Source organism: Pezoporus flaviventris, unplaced genomic scaffold, assembly GCF_033815535.1.
Source record: "Pezoporus flaviventris isolate CSIRO_AGI_PZ_B2104156 unplaced genomic scaffold, CSIRO_AGI_Pfla_v1 ptg000023l, whole genome shotgun sequence".
Taxonomy (NCBI): Eukaryota; Metazoa; Chordata; class Aves; order Psittaciformes; family Psittacidae; genus Pezoporus; species Pezoporus flaviventris.
This window is the reverse complement of record NW_026892571.1, coordinates 9247392-9270902: the sequence shown is the minus strand read 5'-3', so window position 1 is coordinate 9270902 and position 23511 is coordinate 9247392. Positions and strand designations below refer to the sequence as shown.

Below are 23511 nucleotides of genomic sequence, written 5' to 3'. Positions count from 1 at the left end.
ACTGTTCTGTGCTGAGTGCCCCAGATGGGGAAGCCCTGGAGCCCAGCTGCTAATGCACGCCTAATGGTCCAGTTTTTGCTTTCCTAAGTGATAAGTGGGTACGTGTGAAACTGAAACACGTTTCTGTCACAGCCTGCTGTCCCCAGAGGGCTCTGCTGCAGGTCTGAGGTGGGCGAAGTTGTCCTGGGGGTGCCAGGAGTCGCTGTTCCTGCTGCCACACGTTCCCTTTCACACCCCACTGGTCTCCGAAGCCCAGCTTTGCTCTGAGGTCTTTGCTGGGGAGGGACGGTGACAGGGAGCATCATGGCCAGGCTGGGCGCACGATGGGCACCAGGAGGGAGCGGATATGAAGGGGTTGCGGGGTGCTAATGAGGGGCTGTGCTTGCTCACTGGGACTGGTGAATCAGCGCTGGGTGGGGGAATTAGCTCAAACTAACCCACTCCGGACCCCTGCTACTCATACGGGGGGGATCTGCGGGTGCCGGGGTGCTCAGTGCGCGGTATGGGGCAGCGCTTGGGGGGCTCACGGGGATCCCGGGGCACCCTGGGCGGTGTAGGGAGGTGTGTGCGGGGCTGCCCATGGGGGGGCACCGGCGATGGGGACAGCCCCGGGCGGTGCGTGGGGGCCGGGCCCGCGTTCGGCGCTGCCGCGCACGGAGGGAGGGGCGGACGAAGCGATTGGCCGCTCCGACGGCGAGACCCGGCCCCACCGGGCGGCTGCTCCCGGTGACACTCGCCCGCCCGCGCCTCCCGGGGCGGCCGGTGCTGCCCGCGGCTCCGGCACCATGGACCGGCTCAGCGGTAAGGGGCGATGGGACGGGACAGGACGGGACGGGATGGGATGGGATGTGCATCCTCTCTCCCCTCTGTGCCGGGCGTGCGGAGCCCGGAGATGCGCGTGCGGGTCCCGGGGGCTGCGGGTCGCGTATCCCTTTCCAAACCGAGCGGGTGCTCTCACCGGATCGATGCGAGACTCTGTCCCCTTGGTGCCTTTGCCCCCCACCAACCCGGCAGGGCCAGCAGGGACGCAAACTGGTACCAGTTTCCCTTTGCTGGTCAGATGGGTGAAAAGCCAGTGGCTTGAAAGCAAGTTGATGGGGTGTAAGCACTTGTTAGGGGCAATTATGGTCGTAGAAAGGGAGGTGGCTGATGTTTCTAGATGAAGCTGATCGGATCCAGAATTTCCCTAGCTGGGGAGGATGCCGGTGGTCTCGTAAAGCTATGGAGGACCTGATCCCCACCCTGCTGGGAAGAGGCTGCGTTCCCACGTGTGTGATTCCTGCCTGCTGCCTATGGCATGGGGCTCACGTAGATGTTGGGCTTTGATCTGGGATATGAATAAACCTGCCAGGGCTTTGGGCCAACTTTGCAGAGAAGCTCCGGGCTTTCTGCTGGGGCTCGCAGGTCGCTGGAGGGAGCAGAGGAAACTTTCGGGGGAGTTGCTGCTCGCACCTGCTGAACAGTGGCCTGGGGCTGCAGGTGGTGACATGGTGTAGCATGGGGGTACTGGCCTTTAACCAGTCCTCAGAGGTGCTACAGAAGGACCAGCCAAAAGTTATAACGGAGGAGGGCAGGGGCATCACTGATTCTGCAGGCTGGGACCACGCACAAGTCCCAGGGTGGTTCAGACAGTGCTGAGTCTGCAGCTCTGGGTCAACACCAGAAGGACCCGAGGGTCAGGAGCTCCCCTTCCCGATGTAAAAGGATGGGGTGGCGTTTCCGCAGTGGAAACTCAGTTATTAGGAGTTTGACTCCTGGGCTGCCGCTCGCCGTGTCTGTGCTCAGGGAGCAGTGCCAGTGCCCAGCAGCCCGCGAGGGGACAGGACGGTGACAGGGACAGCCTTCCCCCGCGGCTGTGGCTCGCCCTGCCTGCCAGCCAGCCAGGGTGGCTTTGCCAGCGCTGAAGGAGGATGCTGTTGCTGGAAGCAGTGTTGCCAAATGACATGCGATGGCAGAGCTGTCTTTCAGGGTCCTGGAGGGCTTCACTGATGGGGAGAGAGGAGAGCAGAGGGTCTTTGCTTCCCATCCTCCTGCTGTGCGAGTTGGTGGGAGGCCACTCCGAATCAAACCAGGAGCCAGACTGCATGGACAGGCAGGGGATGCTTGGTACATTATGGAAACCATCCTGGAGCACCATGAAGACAGGCCAGGGCACGGTGTAGCTGTTCCGCAGGCTGACCCTGCTAGAAGAGTGCCACTGGTGCTGTTTTATCCCCCTCATTGGTGCCTGCTGTGGTAGTGGCTGCAATGCCTGCTTTGCTTTGGGTCCTTGTAATGAGGTGCTGTTAGTATCTGGATGGCTCTCTGCTAATGTAAACCTCCTGTTCATCACCCTGAATAGCTGGATCACTCTGTGCCTCACAGAGGGGAGGTGTGGGGGTCTCACCAGGCTCCCTTACCTAGCACAAGGGGTACTGGATCTGTGGTGGGTAGGAGCTCTTTGCCCTATTCCCAGCCTCTACCTGCCTTCTGGCAGCCCCTTTCTTCACCTGGAGCTCCAATCAGGCCCTGTGTGTATCCTGCCTTGCTCTTGCTTTATGATCTGCCAGCTCCTCCATCTCTACCCATGCTCCACCTGAGCCTGCTGCCTTCCCAGTGCAGGGCTCAGCTCCACACCAGTGGCTGCTTGTGTTGCTGTTTTGGGTTGTGCTGATGGAGGAGCACACGCGTGTGTGGTTTGGGAAGTGATCTGTGCCATGAACCTTTGCTCTAGCAGGGCTGTGCTCACTCACGGCTTCTCCTCATTAGTGACACTTCCCCGACCTTTTCTGCCGCCAGAATTTAGCTCCTGCACCAAACTTATCTGGGGTCTAAATCCAGCAAACCAGCAGAGGTGTGTCAGGGATAAACTTGGCTCCAGCTTGCCCACAGGAATGGGGAGGCCACGGGGTTGGTGGGAGGGAGCCCCGGATCATTCCTAGCAGTAGGAATCCATGCACGGAGCCTGGTGGACGGGGGTGAGGAGCAGGGATCAGCTGCTAGCGCCAGGCAAGTGCCGAGCTCTCCCCCGCATTGCAGCCATTCCTTCCGCTGGAAACCCAGCTGCCCCGATCCACCGCCTGTTTATAGCCTGGAGCATGTGGGGAAGGGGCTGAGCCCACCGTGGGCTGCCCAGGCCCCTGCGTGCTGGGCAGAGCAGCGGGAAGATTGCCCCAAGGGTGCGGATGCCAAGTGGAGCAGGGCAACACTGGAGTTATCTGTCCTGTATCTTCCAGTATCCTTCTGTGTGCCACGCTGCCCTTAACCAAGGGAAATGAGCCTTGCTGTAGGTCCTGGATCACTGCTGGAGCCAGCCTGGCTGCTCCAGAGGGACTTGCCCTGCACATCATGGGTGCATGTGATAGCAGGGGCTGCTGAAGAGCAGGCTGGTGTCCCCAGCCGGGTAGTGTCCTCCAGCCAGGGGCCCTGGGGACTGTCCTGGGCTGTGTGGAAAACCTGCCTCTTTTCCACGTTTGACCTGGAAATGCTGTTTTCCGGTGCAAATGTGCTGAGCCTTGAGGCTGATTCACCCTTTGCTATGGAGCAGCACTGAGCCCCCGTGTACCTGAAACCCTTCTGCCTGCAGCGGACTGGTGGTTCTTATCCCAGCCCAGGAAAACTCTGTTTAAGGCTTTGAAGAAGTTGTCTCATCCCAGCAGTGGGAAGGCTTTTCAGGGGAGCACAGGGAGCAAAAACTAAGCTTGACGCAAGCTTTGCGTGTGGCTCAGTAGCCAAGTAACTTGCTGGGGACAGAGATAATAGCATAGAGGCTTGAAGTGGTTTCTGGCATCTCAGACTCATGTCCTGTCCTCTTAACCCTTCCCTACACCAACTACTATCTAGCCTAGCACAGCCAAAGCTCTCTCCTAAGGAACACACATCTCCTCCTATGCGTAAGGAACCTTAGTTAAGGGCACAACTGTCAATTCTGTGAAGTATCTACTAAATGTCACCCTTCCAGGGCAGCAGCAGGACAATTGGGTTGGAAACCTCCCAAGGTTGCTGCAGCCCCTTCCATTTTTGTTCCTGATATGCCTCCCATCGCATCAAAGGCAGGCTCTTTGGCAGGCAGGGGAAAACACTGATATTTCATAAGAGCTTAGAACGAAAACAGATCTTTGCTGCGAGGGGTTTCCATGCTCAAAATGCTTTTTTCTTGTTCTGTTTTTGAAGTGTGTTTCATGCACATGTGATCCTGGAAGTGATAAGAGGGAGCCCCCGGGAGACTGGTATGTTCTGATTACTGGCAATTAGCAGGAGATGTGGAAGGAGTGGCTCAAAGAATGGCTTTGGCTTTCTTCTGGGTTTTTTTGCACATTAAACCCATCCAGCTTGGTAATGGGGCGGGAAAACCCTTTTTGGTTCCTTGTCCACTGGGTGCAGCCTCCCATTTCATGTGGTCTCAGTGTCATGCCTTCGGAAACTAAGGGTGTAAAGAAGAGAGCCAGGAATTTCCTACCAACAGGTTTGATAGTTGGCTTTTGCATCCTGCAGTTAAAAGCAGATTTGGTGAACCAGTCCTGGCACTGATGGAGCCATCGGCATTAACCAGAGCAGTCGCATCTTCCCGTGTGCTCCAGCTTATCGGCTTTCCCGCCGGGATAAACTGGCTTTCCTGCTGGGATAAACTGGCTTTCCTGCCTCTCCATCCCTGCCCTGCAGGGGTTAAGCGGGTAGGAAATGCTGTCTGCCGGTGGCCTTGCTACTGCACCTGATGCTCCCGGCAGAGCTGGGCAAGGGAAGGAAACGGAAGGGCTGTTCTCAGCTGAGAAAATACGCTTATCCTGCCCTCCGAGGGTCCTCCGGGGCAGCACGGCCAGGCCCCACACACAGACACCCTCTGCCTTGCCCTGCCTGCCCAGGAGCATCACTGAATACAGGGACAGGGCTGAGCTGGCCACTGAGAGGGTCCCAATTCCACTGCTGGGCAGGGAGGACTCAAGCCCAGCACAGCTCACAGCTCCTGGGCTTTGCCAGGTTGGGGCAGGGATGTAATACAGGAGGCTGGGTGCTGTGTGCTTGTCTCCCTTCGACTTTGTGGAGATATTTCCCCCACAGAGGGTCTGTGGTTTCTCCTCACTGCCTCTGAAAAGAGGGGTTTGCACTGTGCAACGTGGCTGAAAGCATTTGGGAAAGCATAGTTGGCTGGTGGCTAATCCATTAGCTCCTTATGGCAAATCCTGCACCCATATCCTGCTAGATGAGAGTCTCATACCCTATTATGCTTCTGAGGGTCCAGTCACTTTCACAGCCACTTATGTGACTCTTCCTCTAGAAAGATGTGTCAGGCCTGCCAGCCTTCCCACATCTCACTCCTGCGGGTTGGGTATTGCACCCAGCGTGTATTGGATCTTGGTTTTGGGGAAGGACACAGAGAAAAGCCTTTTGGGATGCAGAGAGTTGGGGTGTCCATTTTGGAGATCTGGGGGCTGAAGGACCCACCTGGCCCTGGGTGTTGACATAGCTGTGCCTGCCCACAGGCAGGGCAGCGTGGAGAGCATGTCCACAGGAGAGCCATTATCAAGTATTGGGGTGCTGAGTCAGCGGGTTTCCCACCATGGTGCCTGCAATTAGCTGTAATTCCTGCTGTTGTGCAGCCTGAGGTTTGGTGGAGACGTAGGGCTGCAGAGAGGTGAGAGCTTCAGGTCCCCCCAGCTCTGAGACAGCAGCGAGGTGTGACTGGGGGAGGATTCCTGATGCTCTCCTTGCCACAGTGGGTGGTCAGGTTCCAGGGCCAGTCCCAGTGTCCGTGGGGAGCCCAGGCCAGCCTGCTGCTGCCTGCACTGCAGAGTGTTTGGAAAAGGCAGACACCAAAATTCAGGTTGGAGGAAGAGTTTATTCTGGTTCTGACTAATGCTAACATCTCCCCTCTGCCTGCAGCTTGTTCTTTATACATTACTCAGCAGGTCTCGCCCCTGTCTGACTATTCCTTTAAAGGGCATCTCAAACCTTTCTTTTTCATTCATTATTTAAACGTATTCTCCAGCCAGCAGCCTCCGAGCCCCAGGCTGGTCTGGCCAAGCATCCTGCCATGCACCCGCTGAGGCTGGCACTGAGGTTTAAAATGGAGTCTGGAACTACTGAATCTGGTCCAGGTGTATTTGCAGAGCTAATTGTGTTAACTGGGCTGAGCTGTGGCTGGAAACAACTTGTTCCTGGGGTTAGGAGGCCCTCAGGAATGAAGGGCAGAGCAGACAGGGAGGAGGCTGCCTATGCACTGCCTGGGGGCATGAGCAGGGTCACAGCGATATCTCACCTGGGTGCTTTTATTTGCTTGACTTGTTGCTGTGCTCAGCAGTTAAGAGGGCGATGGAGAAACCACCCCTGCTCCTCTGGGGTGGGGGCAAATGCAGCCTGTTTGGGTTTAGAGGGGTAAAGTTTGCCTTCGGTGAGCTAAAGCAAACAGTCCTCTCCAGGAGGTGAGGAAAGAGCTGCTAAGCCATCAGTGGAGGGGGAACAGCCCTTGGAGAAGTCCTGCTGCAGCATGGGGTGCTGGAGAGTGGTTATCTGCCTGGGTCACAGGAGATGGTTGTGGGTAATTTAATCAGGCTGTTAATTATTACCTGCACCACTTGTGGAGCTGCTCTGATACAAGCTGCTGCGAGGAAGGACATACCCTGCAGTCCAGCAAGAGGCTTTCAATCCTCATGGCACTGTTGGGGACTCCCTGGGAGATGACACCAAGCAGAGCCCTGGAGATGCAGTTGCTGCTGTTGAGGGGTTGATTTTCCACTCACAGCCATGCTCTGAGTATGAGCATCCCCAGGAAAGCCTGGACCAGATTGGGGCTGCAGAGCTGCACCCTTCCCTATGGGCCATGCTGTGAGGGGTGCGCTGCCGGCACAGGGCTGGGTGCGAAGGGAGCCACCACCATCCCCTTGTTCTCCAGTTCCTCCTTTAATCTGCTTACATACAGAAGAGGCCTGACTGGCCCCACAGCAGCGAGGGGTTTTGCTGTGTGTGAGTTGACAGGGGCGTGAATGCAGGTGATAATCTGCCCTTTCCAAGCTGTCAGCCTGTAATTACACATCTTTCTATTCAGAACTCCTTCTAGTTTAAGACAGTGAGGATGTGAAACTGTCTCTCCTCTAGAAAACAGTGCACTAGGATGGGGATTTTGGGAGTCTTCTGTGACCATTTCTCTTGTGCCTGGCTGGGTGTGCTGGGCAGAGCAGCTCCCCTTGCTCTTCTCCCCTTTTGGGTGGTGGCGAGGACTGAGAAACCCGTTTTGTGCAGAGGGACAGATTAAAGGGCCTGGGGACAGCCTGGCTGCAAGGACAGCTCTGCTGCCCGGCCTCAGGTTGGACTTGCTGCTTGGCTGGTCTCTGCTGGGATGTGAGCTGCTGGGAGCCAGGCCATGCGATAAGGCTTTCTGCAGGGCTATTTATACTGGGGAAAGGAGCTGCTGCTGGCAAGGGCACTGGGGCAGACACAGGACCCTTCACATGAGCACTGCTGAAAGCTGGAGCTGTGCTGGGAAAGGCATCCCCTCCCGTGCTGCTGTCAGCATTAGGGTGTGCATCTGGAGCAGATGGGGCCACAGATGAAGGAGGCACAGCCAGGGCAGCTTTCTTGCTATTTAACCTCTCTGGTTGCTCATCTCCACTTTCGCAGGTCTGGAGTGGGATGGAGGGGCCCCACAAACCCCGTGGGCTCCTTCATCTAAGGAGAGAAGCCAGCGGGAGTCTGCGCTGGGAAGGAGAACAGGGAGGGACCTTCTGCCCCCTTGAGCAAGCAGGTTTCACATTTATGTCTCGAGATTGATTTTCCAAGGTTATCAGCTAAGGATATTAGTTACCGTGGGGTCAGGATGCTGAGATCCCAGGAGATGTGTGTCCCTGCCTGATGCAGCCTGGCTGTGCGGGCTGTGCTGTGGGGAGGCAGCGGGGAGGTGCTGGGAGTCTGGGGGACAAGACAAAATGTTTGAGCTCGCCTTGTTCCACAGCACTGGGGACGCTGCTGTGGTGCCAAGGGGGAGCAGGGACGCTGCCGGCTCCTGGGGCTAACAGCAAGGTGGTTAACCACAGCGAGGGGTGGGAAGAGGCACTGGCTGGAGCAGTCGGAGAGCTGGGAGGGTGGAGGGTTCCTGGCCACGGAGGAGCCAGCCCCAAGCTCTCAGGCTCCTGCTGACACTGTCGGATGAAGACGTGCTCCCCCCATCCGCCCCACTCAAGGGGCCCTTGTTTCCAGGGAGGAGATGATTCATGTCCATTGAGTAGCCCCTTAGCAAATCTTCCACTGTTATGGGATGTTGCCAGAGTTTAAGTGTGATCATTAATGGTTGGATTTTCCCTAAATACCCTCTGGGCTGGAGCACGATAAGCTGCTGCCACGGCCATGCAGGGATCAGGAGGTACTTTCCAGGCTGGTATTCCTGGCCCCACCAGCTCATCCCAGTCATCCCAGTTTGCCCCACACCCAGCTGGATGTCTGGCCAGGAGGCTGTGCCTGGCTGGCAGGGATGCCCTGCTCATCCCTGCTGCCTCTCGGGGCTGAGCGCTGCCCTTTCTTCCCCTGCCTGCTTGGCAGGGTGCTGTGCCCTCGCCGGAGCAGCAGTGGCCGCAGGCAGGGAGCAGGCAGGCAGTGGTGCGTCCTGCTCCTGCACAAAGGAACAATTCTGGGATCGCTGCCCCCGCCAAGGCGCTTCCTCACCGGCTGCGCGCCTGCCTTCTCCCCATCAGAAAGAAACCTCCTTGGGAATGGGAACGGGAACAGGAACTGCCTCGGGAGCTCAGCTAAGAGCTCAGGAGGCCACGGCTTTCCTCAAGGGGCGGTGGTGGGGGAAAGCTAGCCCTGCTGGGGTGGGAAGCAGCGCGGTGGACGGAAACTGTCAACGGCCAGTTAAGGCATCACCCCTCCGGTGATACCCGCAGCCTGTGCTGGGACAGGCAGTGAGGCATGGAGGCACACCCCGGTGCCTGGGTGTCACTTGTCAACATCAGCCCAGGGAGAGGTCAGAGCGGTTTGTGTGCTACAAGCAATTCCCCAGCAGCGCTGGGTCTGTTTGTCCCATGGGGCAGGTGACCTCCTGGGGCTGGGGTGTCCCCTGCTGTGCCCCCTTCCCTGGCCCACACCCCACCGATTGATGGCATCCCAGGAGCTATAAACGTTTGTTTAGCGGTGTTGATGGCTCTAAGCAGCCTCGCAGCAGGCAGAGCATCCCAGGGCCCGCCCGTGCCAACAGGAAGGGTTTATTTTTGCTTGGGCTTTATTTTAGCTACAAACAATGGTGGTTACTCCCAGCATCCGATTTCCCCCTCGCCCCCAGCCTTCACCTGACGCGGGAGGAAGCGTGGCCGGGGGCAGGAGGAGGACAGGAGAACCGCGGCCACAGGATGGAAGTCCCCATCCACCTCCCACTGCAGCAGCCTCGCAGCGTTATGGTGCTGTGAAACAGCCTCTCCCCTCCGCGGGGCTCTCTTTCAGGCTGCAGAGCTGCTTTCCTTGGGGGTGACAACTCCACATCCATTGTCTCATCTCCCCCCCTCCAAAAGCTGGGTCTGAACACCAGGAAACTCCTGCTCTGGCTTGGCCAGAGCCTCTTCCTCCTCCTCCTCTTCCTCCTCTCTGCAGGTTGCTGGAGCAAGACCTGATTCCTGCTCTGTGATGGAGCAGAGGCCGAGGAGGGGGAGAAGGGCTCTGCAGCTGCAGGCTGTGCCTGGACCCTTATCTCTGTGCTGTGGAAACAGGTCTCTGGGGTGGGGGGGAGTTGTTCATTGGGTCTAAAAATAGAGCTGGCCTGGGTGCAGGGTGAAGAGGGGTGGTGGAGGAAACGCAGCTCCTTTGCCAGCATCGTGCTTGGTACCACTGCCAGGGCAGCAGAGCAAACACTGCCCTGTTGTGAACAGCAGCAGCGTCCTGGGGCTGGTTCCCTGCCTCACCCCACCCCAGCAAAGCTGCCCTGGCTGCCCCAATCCATCCAGCCCCAGTTAGTTAATGCTAAAGCCATCTGCTGCCCCGGCTCCTGGCCTTCCCAGGCTCAGGGACCTCACTGACATCTCCCCATCGCACTACGCAGCGCAACACGCTGCAAGCATAGAGGGGAGGGAGTTCCTGGGAGGGGAGGCTGGCACCGCTCCCTGTGTTGGGATGCCTGTGTCCAGAGCCTGATCCCAGCAAAGCAGTGCGATCCCACAGGATGTCAGTTGCAGGAGAAGCTGCAGAAGGAAGCAGGTGGGAGCCATTTGTCAGTACCAGAAGTGGGTGTGAGGCCAGAGGTGTCCATGTCCCATCAGTGGCTATTGCAGAAGCAATGTGCATTCCTTGCTCACTAGGTGACTATGGGTCAATCACATCAGTCCCCATCGCCCTCCTGCCCGGAGCAATCTCCCCTTGTTTCCTGTAGCCGCCCCATTGACCTGATCTACGCTGAAAGTCTAACAAGTGTAGGAAATGAATTCCTTCCCTTCCTTTGCTGGCCCTGAGCAGGGGCTCAGCTCTGCAGCTCTGTACCCTCCTGCTTTGCAGGCCTCTTTTACTGCCTTGTGTTTTGGAGGATGTTTAACAAGGGAGATGGAGGGGACAGCTCAGCTGTGGGGAACAAAGGAGCCCTCAGTGCTCACCCTGCTTTGTGTGCCCAGCTCAGCACTGGGTGCTCAGGGCGCTGTGATGTGCTCACCAGCCTGCCATGCTGGCCGCAAGCCTCCCTTATCAGCCACTCTCTTTCCCTGCGTGCAGCAGGGTCCCCTTGCTGCCTGCTTTGTCACTATTAATAGGAACCTTCCTGCTCTTTTGCCCTCAGCTGGTCTGAAGCCTTGACACAAGAGCTGGTGGCTGTGATGAGAGATGTCCTACACAGGGCAGGGGATGAGGGTGCTGGTGACCACCATGGCCAGGGCTTCCATGCGCTCTGTGAAACTGATGTAGGGAGTGCACGTGGTCCCCATCTCTTCTGTGGGAGCTTGTGGTTAGCTGAGAGCATGCTGAGCTGGGGCAGCAGGAAGATGGGTGTCTCTTTAGATGCCTGCAGGTGCTGGGTGGACAGGGAGCATCTTGCTTTTTGTCCCATCTGCTTTCTTTCTAGTCCCCTGCCCTGTCAAGCCCTGCAGGGGAGAGCATCTGACCTGGGCTGGAGACCACCACCACATTGCTGAGCAGGAACCTGCTCCCTTCCTGCCTGTGCTGCACTCTGCAGACATCCCAGGGAGCACTTTCCCTCCCTCCCTGCCTGTTCAGAGGGGCAAAGAGAGGGCCATGAGAACTCAGTGCTTACCCTCAATCACCATGCATGAGGTTCTTGCATGGCAGAGCAGGTCCCCACCCCAGGAGGTGCATGGTGGAGAGCGGCAGTGAGCAGAGCATCAGCAGGACCTGCATCCTGTGGCTGCCTGTCTGCTGTGAGATGCTTTTCCAGCCCAAGGAGCAGGACCCCCGCTTCCCTTGTGGTTGCCCTCTATTTTCCTATGGGCTGGGGGATGCTGTCAGCTCTGTCTGGAGCTGTGCTGAGGCTTCTGCTCCCCGCCTGTGGGTTACCTGTCCTGCTTTGGCCTGCCCACAGGAGATGTGCGCTGGCAAAGCTGCTCTTGCTGAAAGGGCTGAGGCTGCTGTTTAGCTTGGCGCTGGGGAGGGAGGAGGAAGCAGAAGGTCTGCGGAGATAGAAACCCATCGGCTGGGGCGGCAGGAAGAGACTTGTGAGGCGCATCCTGCCTTGTGTCCTGGGGAGGCAGGGATTTGGGGCTGGGCATGCTGTCTCCTTGCCCAGGGGCTCATCTTGGCCGGGTGCTGATCTGTATCAACCCACTCACATTTGGCTTCCCTTCAGCTGAAAACAGCACTCTGTTTGATTGCACTGTCCCTGCTTTGGGGGCAGCAGTGCCAGTCTGCTTCCTGCCAGTCCTGGGAGAATCACTCCATGCTCTGTGCCATGGCTCAATGGGTAGGAGGTGGGCACCCAAACTCCTGGGTCAAACTATAGCAGCCCAGTTTTGGATGGGTGTTGGGCAGGGTGGATGTGGTGGTTGGGTAGGGCCCAGCATAGGCCCTTAAAGAGCATGAGTGATGAGGATCCCGTCAGATGTAGCAGTGCAGCACTGTGCTCTTCCCCTGGGAAATACACCCCATGCCAGCCCTCACTGCTGTGGGATCCCAGTACCCGGTGGTGGGGATGGGTACAGCCCAGACAGGGTGTCCCCGATGCTCCATACTCCTGGGGCATTCTCTCCCCTCCTTGCCAGACATCTCCGTCAGTCAGCAAATCCAAGCTGCCCCTGCAATCACCTCTGGCCTCTCCTACTGTCCCTGGAGACCCAAGGCCAGCTGCATGCTGCCCCAGCTGTGCCATGATGACTTTTGGTTGCTGCCAAGGGAAGGGATCCTGCTCACACTTCCACTGGAAGAAATCACAGCTTTATCCTTCCCTCTGTGGCCTCATGGCTGCATGTTTGCTGGCGTCTCTGAACTTGGCCTCTCCAATGCATCTCCAGCAGGCACTGCATCCTGCAGGACTACCCTGGGCATCTGGGTGTACCCATGGTCCCGGGTAAAACAGAAACTTGACTTGGGATTCAGCTCAGTTCTGTCCTATCCTGCTCAGAGGAGATTGGTACAGGAAGAGACCTGGGATGAGGATGTGGTGCACTTGCAGAACTGGGAGTGTGGGAGCTCAGAAGAGATTTCAGGTCCTCCCCATCCTTCCCATCCCTTGCTAATGTGTTGGTCAGCCACTGCCAGCCCCATAAATACCACTTTCAGTGATTAAATTATGTAGCCATGCTCTGATATGCAAATACCCGAGTGTTTTCTGAAGCCTTGCTGCGTGGGTAACCCCACAGCTACTGGGTGCTAAAAAAATAGCCTAAGAATCACCACATCGGAAAGGAGACCCAGAACTTTGTGTTGTGCCTGTGATGGTGATTGGTGGCAAATTCTCTTTTCCTGCTTTTTGCTGGGCTCTCTCTGTCTCCCTTCTGTCTGCTGGGATGATGCTGTGCTCAGGTGCAGCAGCAGCCCAAAAGCTGGTGGGTACTGGGACTAGTGGTTGGACTTGATCTTAAAGCTCTTCTCCAGCCTAGCTGATTCTATGATTCCCACACACTGGAAAGCGGATGAGCTGTGGCTTCTGGTGCAGCTCCTCTTTGCCAAGATTTCCACTGTTCTGACCCTCTTGGCTGCATCTTGGGCTGTGTGTGTTGGACCAGCAGCATAGAGCTGGGTGGCGAGAGCCCCCCCCATGCTCCCAAGCACTTTTCAAGTGCCTGTGTTGGGAAGGGACTGTCAGCTGGGGCAGTGACTCCATGCATGGAGTCGGGTGGATGAGCTGGGATGATACAGGGGAGGAGTGGCAGCAGGGCAGAGGAGCTGCTGTTGGTGAGCCTCGGGAGGAAGGCTCTATCCTGTGTATGGGCACCATGTGGAGGTGGGCTGAGCACAGCAGAGGAATATGAATGTCCCCCAGCTGGAGGTGGCATTGCCAGGTGGCTCTGGAGATGGCATCTGGGTTTCCTTTCCTTCCTTTCTTCCTTCCTTCCCTCATCACCACCCAGGGCCCGTCACAGCGAGGGGGTACCAACAGCAGTGATGGGTGTCAGGCAGACAGAGGTGTAGTTTTATCTGCACGGAAAAATGTGTCCTCAGCCCTTTGATACTTTTCCAGTAGCATGCAGAGCTGGCGTTCCCATTCACAGGCTCAGCAGGCTGCATCCTGGTGTCTGCGTGCAGGTGGAAGAGCTTGTGTGTGGAAGGAGCACGTGTGCATTAGCAAATGCCGCCTGAGCCGTGCTGGGCCAGCTGGGAAAGATCCACATCCTGGGGCCTTCCATACGTTTCAGCCCCTTCTGCCTGGTTTTAACGCTACCAACCTGGCTGACGGGCTTTTTCCTGCTCTCTCCAGTGCTGGACCAGCTCCTGCCAGAGCTCAGCGTGTTGCTCAAGCTGCTGGACCATGAGTACCTGAGTGCCACCACGCAGGAGAAGAAGCTGGCCGTGTCCACCATCCTGCAGAAGCTGCAGCCGCCTGCAGGTCTGTGTCCCGCTCCTGTGGTGCCTGGTGTCTGTCCCCAGGGCTGGCGGCTGCCCCAGAGGGATCCTGACCAAATCCCCCGCAAGGCAGGAGCACGTTCTGCATGGCAAGAGTGCTCTGCCTCTGTGCCCAGTGCCCAGCTCATGCTCAGCTCCCTCGGGACACTTTGCTCCCTGGTCCTGCTTCCCAGCTTCATTCCGCCCTGGATGCAGCGGCCGGTGTCAGCCCTGCCATGGCTGCAGGGGGCTGGTCCTTGCGGAAGCAGCTCTCCACAGATGTCTTCCTGCCTGCTGAGTGCAAGGGTTTCTGTGGGAAGGCCAGGAGGACCCAGGGCTTCACAGCCTTCCCATCTTCCTGCCCTCCTGGGGATTCCTGGGTGCCTGCTCCAGAGAGGTGCCCCATGGCATGGTGGGGTGAGCTGAGCTGTGTCCTTGGGCTGGTGTCTGTGGGGAAGAAGGGTGCCAGTGCTTGTCCCAGCCACCCCCAGGCTGAAAGCATCCCTCTGCTCCCAGGGAAGGATGTGGACTACATGTATGTCAACACAGCATCCCTGAGCAACGGTACCAGCTTCGTGGAGTCTCTCTTTGAGGAGTTTGGTATGTCTTGGGGCCCCTGCTGATGGCAGGGCTATTGGGGTGCCCGGGGAAAGAGGGTGAAAGCTGTATCCTTGTATCTAGTGTGGGCATCATCACCCCAGGCACTTGCTCCCACTCCCCCATCGCTATTTGGGGCCTGGCCATTGGGGTCCGTGCACCATCAGTTGTTACCAGCAATGCCATCAGCCAGCACCCTCCCAGTGAAGGGCCATGGGTGATTGCCTGGGGGTCCCAGGAGGCATGGCTGGGGAGGGCAGCCCTGGGGTTTCCTGCTCCCTTCACCCTCTCACTTACCCCGGGCAGACTGTGACCTGCGGGACCTCCAGGACATGCAGGAGGAGGAGGGGGACACCGGTGAAGGTGCTGGAGGGGAGGAGCTGGCGAGGACCCAGACGGCGAAACCTGTGAGTCCCTGACTGCCCCGATGAGATCTGCTCTGCACCCGCACGGGGAGGTGGCGGTGGCCAGGGCTGGGACCCCTTTCTGTCCCGTGTCACCACTGGGACTCCTCTTGACCCGCTCTGCTAACGCAGTGGTGTCTCTGCCGCAGGCTCCTGTGGACCCTGCCCCACCACTGCCCACCACTCCCCCGCCTGAGGATTACTACGAGGAAGCCCTGCCCCTGGGCCCTGGCAAGGCCCCCGAGTACATCACCTCCCGCAGTGAGTCCTGCTCTGTGCCGGGGTGCAGGAGGCGGGGGGGGAGCCCCAAAATCTGCCCGCTGCACCCCCTGCCTGCCTGCCTGGCAGCTCGTCCTGGGGAAGGAAGCACTACTGCTCCCACCAGCGTTGATCCTGTCTTGTTCCCTTCCCATCCTGCTGTGCTGTTATTGCAGGGAGTTGTTCGCTCTGGTTTGATGGGGAAGGGAGTGACGGGGAGAGGCTGGATCCACAGGGAGCCGGTGATGATGCCCTGGGAAGCTGTGCTTTGCTCTGCCCTGGCTCACAGCTCCCTGCTCAGAGCATCCTCAGGGGAAAACAGCCCCTGTCAGCCCTCTAACAGCCCCTGCTGCCCCTTGCTTCCTCTGCAGACAGCTCCAGCCCCCCCAACTCCATCGAGGATGGCTATTACGAGGATGCAGACAGCAGCTACCCTGTCACCAGGATGAACGGGGAGCAGAAAACCTCCTGTAGGTATCTGGTGCCCTTGCTTCAGCAGAAATCCAGCCCTGAGATGGGGCTTGAGCACTGGTCTGGTGGCCGGTGGGGTTGAGGCTGGAGAACCTCTCATATCAGAGTGTGCTGGCCAAAAAAGCAAGGAGCGTGTGGTGCTGTTTGTCACGGCAGCAGAGCCCTTGTGCTGCAGAAGGGATGTAACTGGTGCTGTGTCTATCACCACCATGGGGTGGACTGTGCAGCTCTCATGACCTGTGTGAGCTGCCTTGGCCATGGCAGAGGAGGTCTGAGACACCAGTGCAGAGCCCTGCTCCTCCATGCCCTGTGTGGGAGGTGTGTGCAGAGGGCCAGCACGGGATGCTCTGATGCAGGTAGAAGGTTTAACCCAGGCTTTCAAAGTTGGAGCCTCACACAGAAATAAGCCATCCCAGGGGTTTGAACAGATGCACCTGGGACTGGCCTGCAGCCCATGAGCATCCTGCCTGGTTTGGAAGGGAAGTGGAGACTGCTGGGGTCAAAACACTGCTGTTTGCAGAGAATGACATGGAGTCCCTCCATTCTAGCACCCAGGCCAGGCTCTGCCCCAGAGCAGTGTGGAGGGGTGCTCGGCAGGCAGGACCTGGGGTGCCACTTGGGGTGACTCGCCTGCTTCCTTCCAGTCAATGACTCGGATGCGATGAGCAGCTCTTACGAGTCATACGATGAGGAGGAGGAGGAGGCGAAGAGCCAGCAGCTCACACACCAGTGGCCGTCAGAGGAAGCTTCCATGAACCTGGTGAAGGACTGCAGGATTTGTGCCTTCCTGTTGCGCAAGAAGCGCTTCGGACAGTGGGCCAAGCAGCTCACCATCATACGGGACAGCAAACTGCTGGTGAGCCCAGAGCTGCTGTGGGACAGAAACTTGTCAGTGGGTTATGAGGGTGGTTGTGTCTAAGCTGAAGAAGAATAGCACTATCCAAGCCAAGACCCTGCCCCAAGGCTGCCACTGCCCTGCAGCACATGCAGAAGTTGCTCTCGCTTCTATTACTAGCAAAAGGAGGAGTCCCCTTTCTGGGACCCCATGGAGTGAGGGGACATCCTGCAGCCCTCTGCCACTGAGGCTGGTGCAGAGACTGAGCCATCTCCATCTGTGCCACCCGAGAGGAACCCCAGCTCTGCCAGCGTCTGGGCTCTGAGCAGTTCCCTTTGCTTCCCGTAGTGCTACAAGAGCTCCAAGGACCGTCAGCCACACGTGGAGGTGCCCCTGGGCTCCTGCAATGTCATCTACGTCCCCAAGGACGGGCGGCGCAAGAAGCACGAGCTGCGGTTTTCGCTACCGGGGGCCGAGGCGCTGGTGCTGGCCGTGCAGAGCAAGGAGCAGGCTGAGGAGTGGCTGAAGGTACCACAGCCCTGGGAAAGGTCTTGCCCCCCTGGAAGGGGGCTTTGCTCCCATCTCTTATCGTCTGGGGGGCTGGCCAGATGCTTCCCAGGACCGGGGCGTCTCCGGTGCTGATAGCCCCCGATGTTTGCTCTCCCCCTCCTCTTCCCCATGGCCCTTTCCTGCCTTTGTTCAGGGGCAGGAGGCGGGGGCCATGGTGGGAAAGGAGCCTCTGAGCTCACCACAAACCCCGCTGTTACCCCACAAGTGGGAGAACAGGGTTGTTTTACACAGCCACGCTGTGCCTGCCTGTAAAACAGGGGGTCCTGGGGTGTCCTGTGCTGGCAGGATGACTGTGGCTCAGCACCCACGGCCCTCGCCTCTGATTGACAGAGATTCCCAAAGTCTCTGCCAAAATCTGCCAAACTAGTTGCAGTTTTGGAGGGGCCAAGGTGTGGGTCACACCTCAGCAAGCTGGGCTGGTGCCCTCAGCAGGGCTTGCTGGCCTGTTCTGCAAAGAACAGGATACATCCCAGGGGTTCAGCCTCGCACTGGCAGCAAGATGGGAGCATGCTGAGCCAAGGGGAAGGAAGAAGCCCTGTCCCTTGGGTCCATTTTGAGTGTCTGCTGGGGGCTGTCTCCGCAGGTGATAAAGGAAGCCAGCAGTCCGGCTGCAGGCGGGATGGAAGCCCCCACCTCCCCGATGATGCCTTGCAAGCTGGACCTGGATAAGGTGATGGCTTCTAACCACCTCACCAAAGTGCTGCATGGGGCTGCTGTGGCCAAGACTGGGGAATGCGGGGCTGGAAACACCGAGCTCCTGGCGCTGGGCGAGGAATCCTTCTCATCCTCACAGCAGCTCTGTGAGGCTTATGGGGCTCTGTACCCCTGGGGAAGGGGAACAGCACTCACCTGGTACCATGACACATCCTAGCCCTGCGCAGGAGGGTTGAAAGGCTGGTAGTGGCTGTTGCCTGGGGGCAGCGCAGAGGGATGCTGCTGACAGGGGGGATGCTGCTGACAGGGGCGATGCTGTTGATGGGGATGCTGCTGACAGGGTCCCTGCTCTGCTCTCCCGCAGCGTCTGTCACAGGAGAAGCACACCTCTGATTCAGACAGTGTGGCCACGGGTGAGACCAGCTCCACAGCAGTGCGCAGAGAGCCTGGCGAGCATGGTACAGTCCCTGCCCCAGCCGTGCTGACTGTCCCCCAGCTGAGGGTCATCTGTGTGCTCCATAGCTGAGAGCATCCTCTCCCCGTGAGGTGGATGCCATGAAACGCACCAGGGGCACACAGCTACCCTGTCTTCCTTCCAGGGAAGGGCAAAAAGAGTGGCTTGGCTGACCTGAAGGGCTCGATGAGCCGCGCAGCGGGGAAGAAGATCACCAGGATCATCAGCTTCTCCAAGAAGAAGCCTTCCCCCGAGGACACGCAGACCTCCTCCACCGAGGAGGACATCCCCTGCTGCGGTTCGTGCGGGTTGGGGCAGAGAGGGCTCGGCTCATGTGGGGCTGGAGCGGTGGGGAGCAGCATCCTTCCTCCCCTATAGGGGGCAGGCAGGGGGTAAAGGGGCAGTGGGGTGGGGGCAAGGGCATGGAGCTGCTCCAGGCTTGTGATATGCCTCAGGCTATGAAATGGTGCCCAGTCCCAGTTCTCCAAATAGCTGTGATGCCCAGGGAACCATGTTCCACTGTTACCTGTATCCAGAAAACAGGCTTAGGTCACTGTGTGGCACTGAGCTGGCACCTCACCTGGAACCAGGGTGTTCCTGATGGCTCTCTGTGGGGAAACTGAGGCACACAAGGACCAAAGGAGTAGGGAGCCATGCTGTAATCTCCGTGCAGCCATGTCTGAGACCCTTCCCTTGACCCTACCACCCCCAGGCTACCTCAGTGTCCTGGTTAACCAGTGCTGGAAGGAGCGCTGGTGTCGCCTCAAGGGCAACACCCTCTACTTCCACAAGGACCGCACTGACCTGCGGACACACGTGAATGCCATCGTGCTCCGGGGCTGCGAGGTGGCCCCGGGGCTGGGCCCCAAACACCCCTTTGCCTTCCGCATCCTTCGCAACGGGCAGGAGGTGGTGGCGCTGGAGGTAAGCAGGCAGTGGGGTGGGCAGGGGGTGTTGGGGACCATCTCCTGTGATGATCCCCACTTGCATGCAAGCAGTGCTGTGTTTTCCCCTCCCCTGCATGTCAAGGAAGCCCAGGGCTGGGGGTCTTGAGACCTCTTCCATGTGCCTGTGTGCTTTTTCATATGGACCCTCCTAAGTCTTGCACACACGCTTCATGTCATAAAGCGCTTCTCCACAGCAGGGCTTTGTGTTGGGAGACAAGAGTGAGGACAAGGGTTCGGGAGCTTGGCATGCACCCCAATCCCTTTTCTTCCCCATAGGCAAGCTGCTCCGAAGACCTGGGCCGCTGGCTGGGTCTCCTCTTGGTGGAGACGGGCTCACAGACAGCACCAGAGGCCCTGCACTACGACTATGTGGATGTGGAGACCATTGCCAACATAGTGACGGCTGTGAGGCACTCCTACCTGTAAGGCTGTCCTCCTGCTGTGCTGTGGGCTGGCAAGGGGCTGTTCTGGGGGCAGAGCATTGGGCTGGGAATGGAGATCCTCACCCCTTGTGCTCCCTAGAAAAGGCCTAGACTGGGATACTGTTTGTGCTGTGATGGTGGGGAAAGCCACTGCCCCAGAGGTTGGGCAGCCCAAAGCAGGGCAGTTTCCCTTGTAAGGAATGGAAAGCATAAAGTGTTTCATCAGTGTGGATGAAGGACTCAAGGGATATGTGTGGTAAGGCAGAGTAAGTAGGGTAGGGTAGAGCAGAGTGCTCATGAGTGAAGCTGAGAATGCAATGCGGGAATCCCTCTGAGATGAAATGGCTCAATGTGGGGCTGGCAAATGGAAGTGAATACCCCATCTCTCCTCCTGCAGGTGGGCCAGCTCCTCCCAAGACCACCAGCCAGACTCCTCCCGTGTGGTGTACGATGATGTCCCCTATGAGAAGGTTCAGGTGGGTGAGGCTCCATGGCTTGCCCTCTCCCACCACTGTGGCCAGGCTACAGAAGATGCTCTGTGACGGCCCCATTGGTGTTACAGCACGGTGTCCTCCTGTCCCACCGCAGGCTGAGGAGCGGCCAGCAGGCGCACAGGTGAAGCGCCATGCATCCTCCTGCAGTGAGAAATCGCGGCGGGTGGACCCACAAGTGAAGGTCAAGAGGCACGCGTCAAGTGAGTGGGGCCCTGAGCCACGGAGCTCCATGGGGACCCTGGCCAGGACCAGGGGATGCTGCTTCCACAAGGGGGTCTGCAGCCAGGCTGGGGCTGACCGGCTCTGGCACACGGGTGATGGGTTGTGCTGCGCCAGCTCAGCTGCCACCGGTGCTGCTAGACCTGGAGCCTTCCTGACAGGGTCTCCTTGGGCATGCAGATGCCAACCAGTACAGGTATGGTAAGAACCGGGCGGAGGAGGATGCCAGGCGATTTCTGACAGAGAAGGAGAAGCTGGAGAAGGAGAAAGCATCGATCCGCAGCGAGCTGGTGTTGCTGCGGAAAGAGAAGCGAGAGTTGCGGGAAGCAATGAAGAGCAGCACGGGTAGGTTGGTGCCATCCAAGTGCTGCAGCTGCGGCTGCTTGAAGGCACTGTGGCGCAGAGCTGGGGACACTGGGCTGGTGGTGGCACTGTGGCTGTGAGCCAGGCTGGCTGCAGCCCGCTGGCAGGCTGGCAGCCCCATCTAGTGTCCCAACCCAGGAGGATGGCTGGCTTCTCCATCCCTGGGCAAAGGAGCTGAGCTGGTGCGCTTGTGAAAGCAGGGCCGAAGCTGCAGGAGCTGGAGCAGCAGGTGGCGGTGCTGGAGGAGCAGTGCCGGCAGAAGGAGGAGGGACGCGTCGATCTGGAGCTGAAGCTGACCGAAGTTAAGGAGCGGCTGAAGCAGTCGCTGGCGGGAGGCCCGGCCCTGGGGCTGGCTGTGACCAGCAAGGCTGAGAATGGGGTATGCATCCTTTCTTCCTGCTTCCAGCTTCCCCTAGCAGTGGTGCTTGGGTGGCGGGGGAAGCAGCACATGGAGAAGAAGGGATATCCCTGCCCCTTTGTCTCATTGTGGACACAGGTGGGAAGCAAAGCATCGGTTAGGTTTGGTCACATCAGTTTTGACCTCAAGACAGTTTGTGCTTTTTCTTCTTCCTGACTGTCCTTGTTCCCTGAATCTCCTAAATCCTTGTCCTTCTTGCTCCCTCTTTTCTCCAGGAAGCTACAAACAAGCCAAATGGGAGCACCCCTGAGCACCTGGTCCCTGTTAACTGTGCAGCTGAACTGAGGAAAAGAAGTCCCTCCATAATCCCTGCCAACAAGGGGAACGTGCTGCGGAAGGCCAAGGTCCTGCTTCACTTACCCTCTCCTCCCTGGCCCCATGGGAAATCTCAGCCTTTGCCCTGTCCCCTTTGCTTGATCGTGAAATTGGGGGATTGGGGTTTGGCTCCGTACCCCAAAAGCAAAGGGTACTGCCAGGGTCCCCTGCAGCCAGGCTGACCCAGCTCAGAAGCACTCACTGCTGGCATGATCCCAGCCTGCAGGGAGATTTGGGAAGTGCAGGCTGGGTGGCAGGGGCTAGAGCATTGCTTTTACAATGCCTAAGGCAGCAGTAACCCCAGCCTTTGAAGATGCTGAACTGGCCCAAAGCCCCCAGAAGGGAGGGATGCCCTTGAGCTCAGTGCTCACTTCTCCAGCAATGTCTCCTCATCCGCTGCTTTTTGTCCTTTCTCTGCAGGAATGGGAAAAGAAGCAGACTTAAGCCAGGCTGCAGGAATGCCTGCCAAGCCCCAATGGACACTGGGGCTCATGGAAGAGCTACAAGCCCCCTTTCTCCAAGGCACATGGGGCGAGAGACGCTGTCCCACACCCCACCACTGCAGCACCATCTGCCTCGTGGGCAACACTATGAACCATGGGGAAGGGGCGGGAGGGGGATCTGGGAGGCGGGTGGGGAAAGGGGAGTCCTTTCTGGATCAGGGTCACATATTACTGGGAAACCCATCTCTGGGGGAGCCTCCCTGGGGCAGGAGTTCAGCACAAGATGCATAAGGAAGGAGAGGGGTGTCAGTCGGCACTGCCTGCGTGCACTGTGATTTATCAGGATCAGCGTGTGCCACCCTGGGGATGCTGGCAGCCAGTCTAAAGCTTTTCAAAGTGACCACAGACTTGGGGTTTTTTTGCCCCCTTCAATGTTGGAGTTCATGAGCTGCTCAGGACCGGACACTTTGGAGATGCCGATCATTTGCCCTGCTCACTGCTCCCAGGTCTGCGGGATCTCATCTCAGGGTTCCTTATATCTCAAGCTCAAATGCCCTTGTCCAGTATTTCCTTCTTGTCTTGCAAGCAGTAAGGGTGAGGGCATGCTGGCTTCCCTTGGGAATGAACAAAACTCAAGTGTCAGCATTTGAAAGCAAATTAACAATGGACACTCTTCAACATTGCTAAACAGCTTAGAAGTGCTGCAAAGGGCTGAGGCTGAAGGCAGCCCGGCTCTCTCTTCCCTAGCCCCATGCTAGCTTCTGGGGGCAGCAGGGAAAAGGGACAAGGCTGTCTCCCAGCCAACAGCGCATTCACACTATTGCTGCTGCAGTCAGATACAGTTTGGCAAGGCATGTGGTCAAAATGGAGTGAAGGGAAGTTTAAAACAAAACACAAAAGACCAAAAAAGGTGCTTTCAAATGAGGGGAGGAACAGAAAAGAGAAATGGAGGAAGGTCAATTAGCACTGGCAGAAACGAGGGATAGGAGTGAAAAGGAAAGTTCCAGGCTTTTGTGCCGGGAACAAGGGAGCAGGCCAGTCACCCACTCATGCTAACAGCTGCACCATTAACCTTTGGAGCTCTCTCTCAAAGCCCTCTTGTTGGTAACCAGGTAAGCAGCTTTCAATAAACACGCTGGCACCGGCCTGCCTGCCCTAGCCCTGCTTCTAGGGGGAGGGTGGGTAAAATGCTTCTCCATGGGGAATGGGGTGGGCTCAGCACCCCTGCAGCACTGCCAGGGGCCAGGATGGGGGAATCTCAGACTGTCAGCTCAGAGCCAGGATTTTCCGGCTGCCCACTCCCAGGGATAAGGTGCAAGAAGCCCTGCTGATGTGCTTGTACTTCCTATCAGCTTCCCTGTGCTGGCTGTCACGGCTCCTGTCCCCTCCAGGCCTGCAGCTGCACCACCCCATTTCCCATCAGAAAAGGGTGAAAACCCTCTTCTCCAAGTTTCACCTCTCCCACTAAGGAGACAAGGAGCCTGTGCCCACAGTGGGCAGAACTGGAGCTGGACCCCACTACAGGCATATAATAGAATCACAGACTGGTTTGGGTTGGAAGGGGCCTTAAAGCTCATCCAGTTCCAACCTCTGCCACAGGCAAGGACACCTTCCACTAGAGCAGCTTGCTCCAAGCCCGTGTCCAACCTGGCCTTGAACACTGCCAAGGATGGGGCAGCCACAGCTTCTCTGGGCACCCTGTGCCAGCGCCTCAG

General features: G+C 58.1%; 1 protein-coding gene across 1 annotated transcript; it reads left to right on the top strand.

Annotated features, from left to right (window-relative positions):
* The first annotated feature begins 676 nt into the window (after positions 1-676).
* On the top strand, positions 677-22946 carry AFAP1L1 (actin filament associated protein 1 like 1). Its single transcript, XM_061456655.1, has 19 exons — positions 677-801; positions 13808-13936; positions 14449-14532; positions 14836-14936; positions 15083-15194; positions 15563-15661; positions 16307-16518; positions 16846-17025; positions 17651-17737; positions 18086-18179; positions 18321-18473; positions 18888-19099; positions 19399-19544; positions 19942-20020; positions 20133-20238; positions 20438-20602; positions 20821-20999; positions 21254-21382; positions 21774-22946. The coding sequence occupies exons 1-19, from the start codon at positions 786-788 to the stop codon at positions 21795-21797; spliced, it is 2307 nt and encodes a 768-aa protein (XP_061312639.1). The 5' UTR covers positions 677-785; the 3' UTR covers positions 21798-22946.
* The last annotated feature ends 565 nt before the right edge of the window (positions 22947-23511 follow it).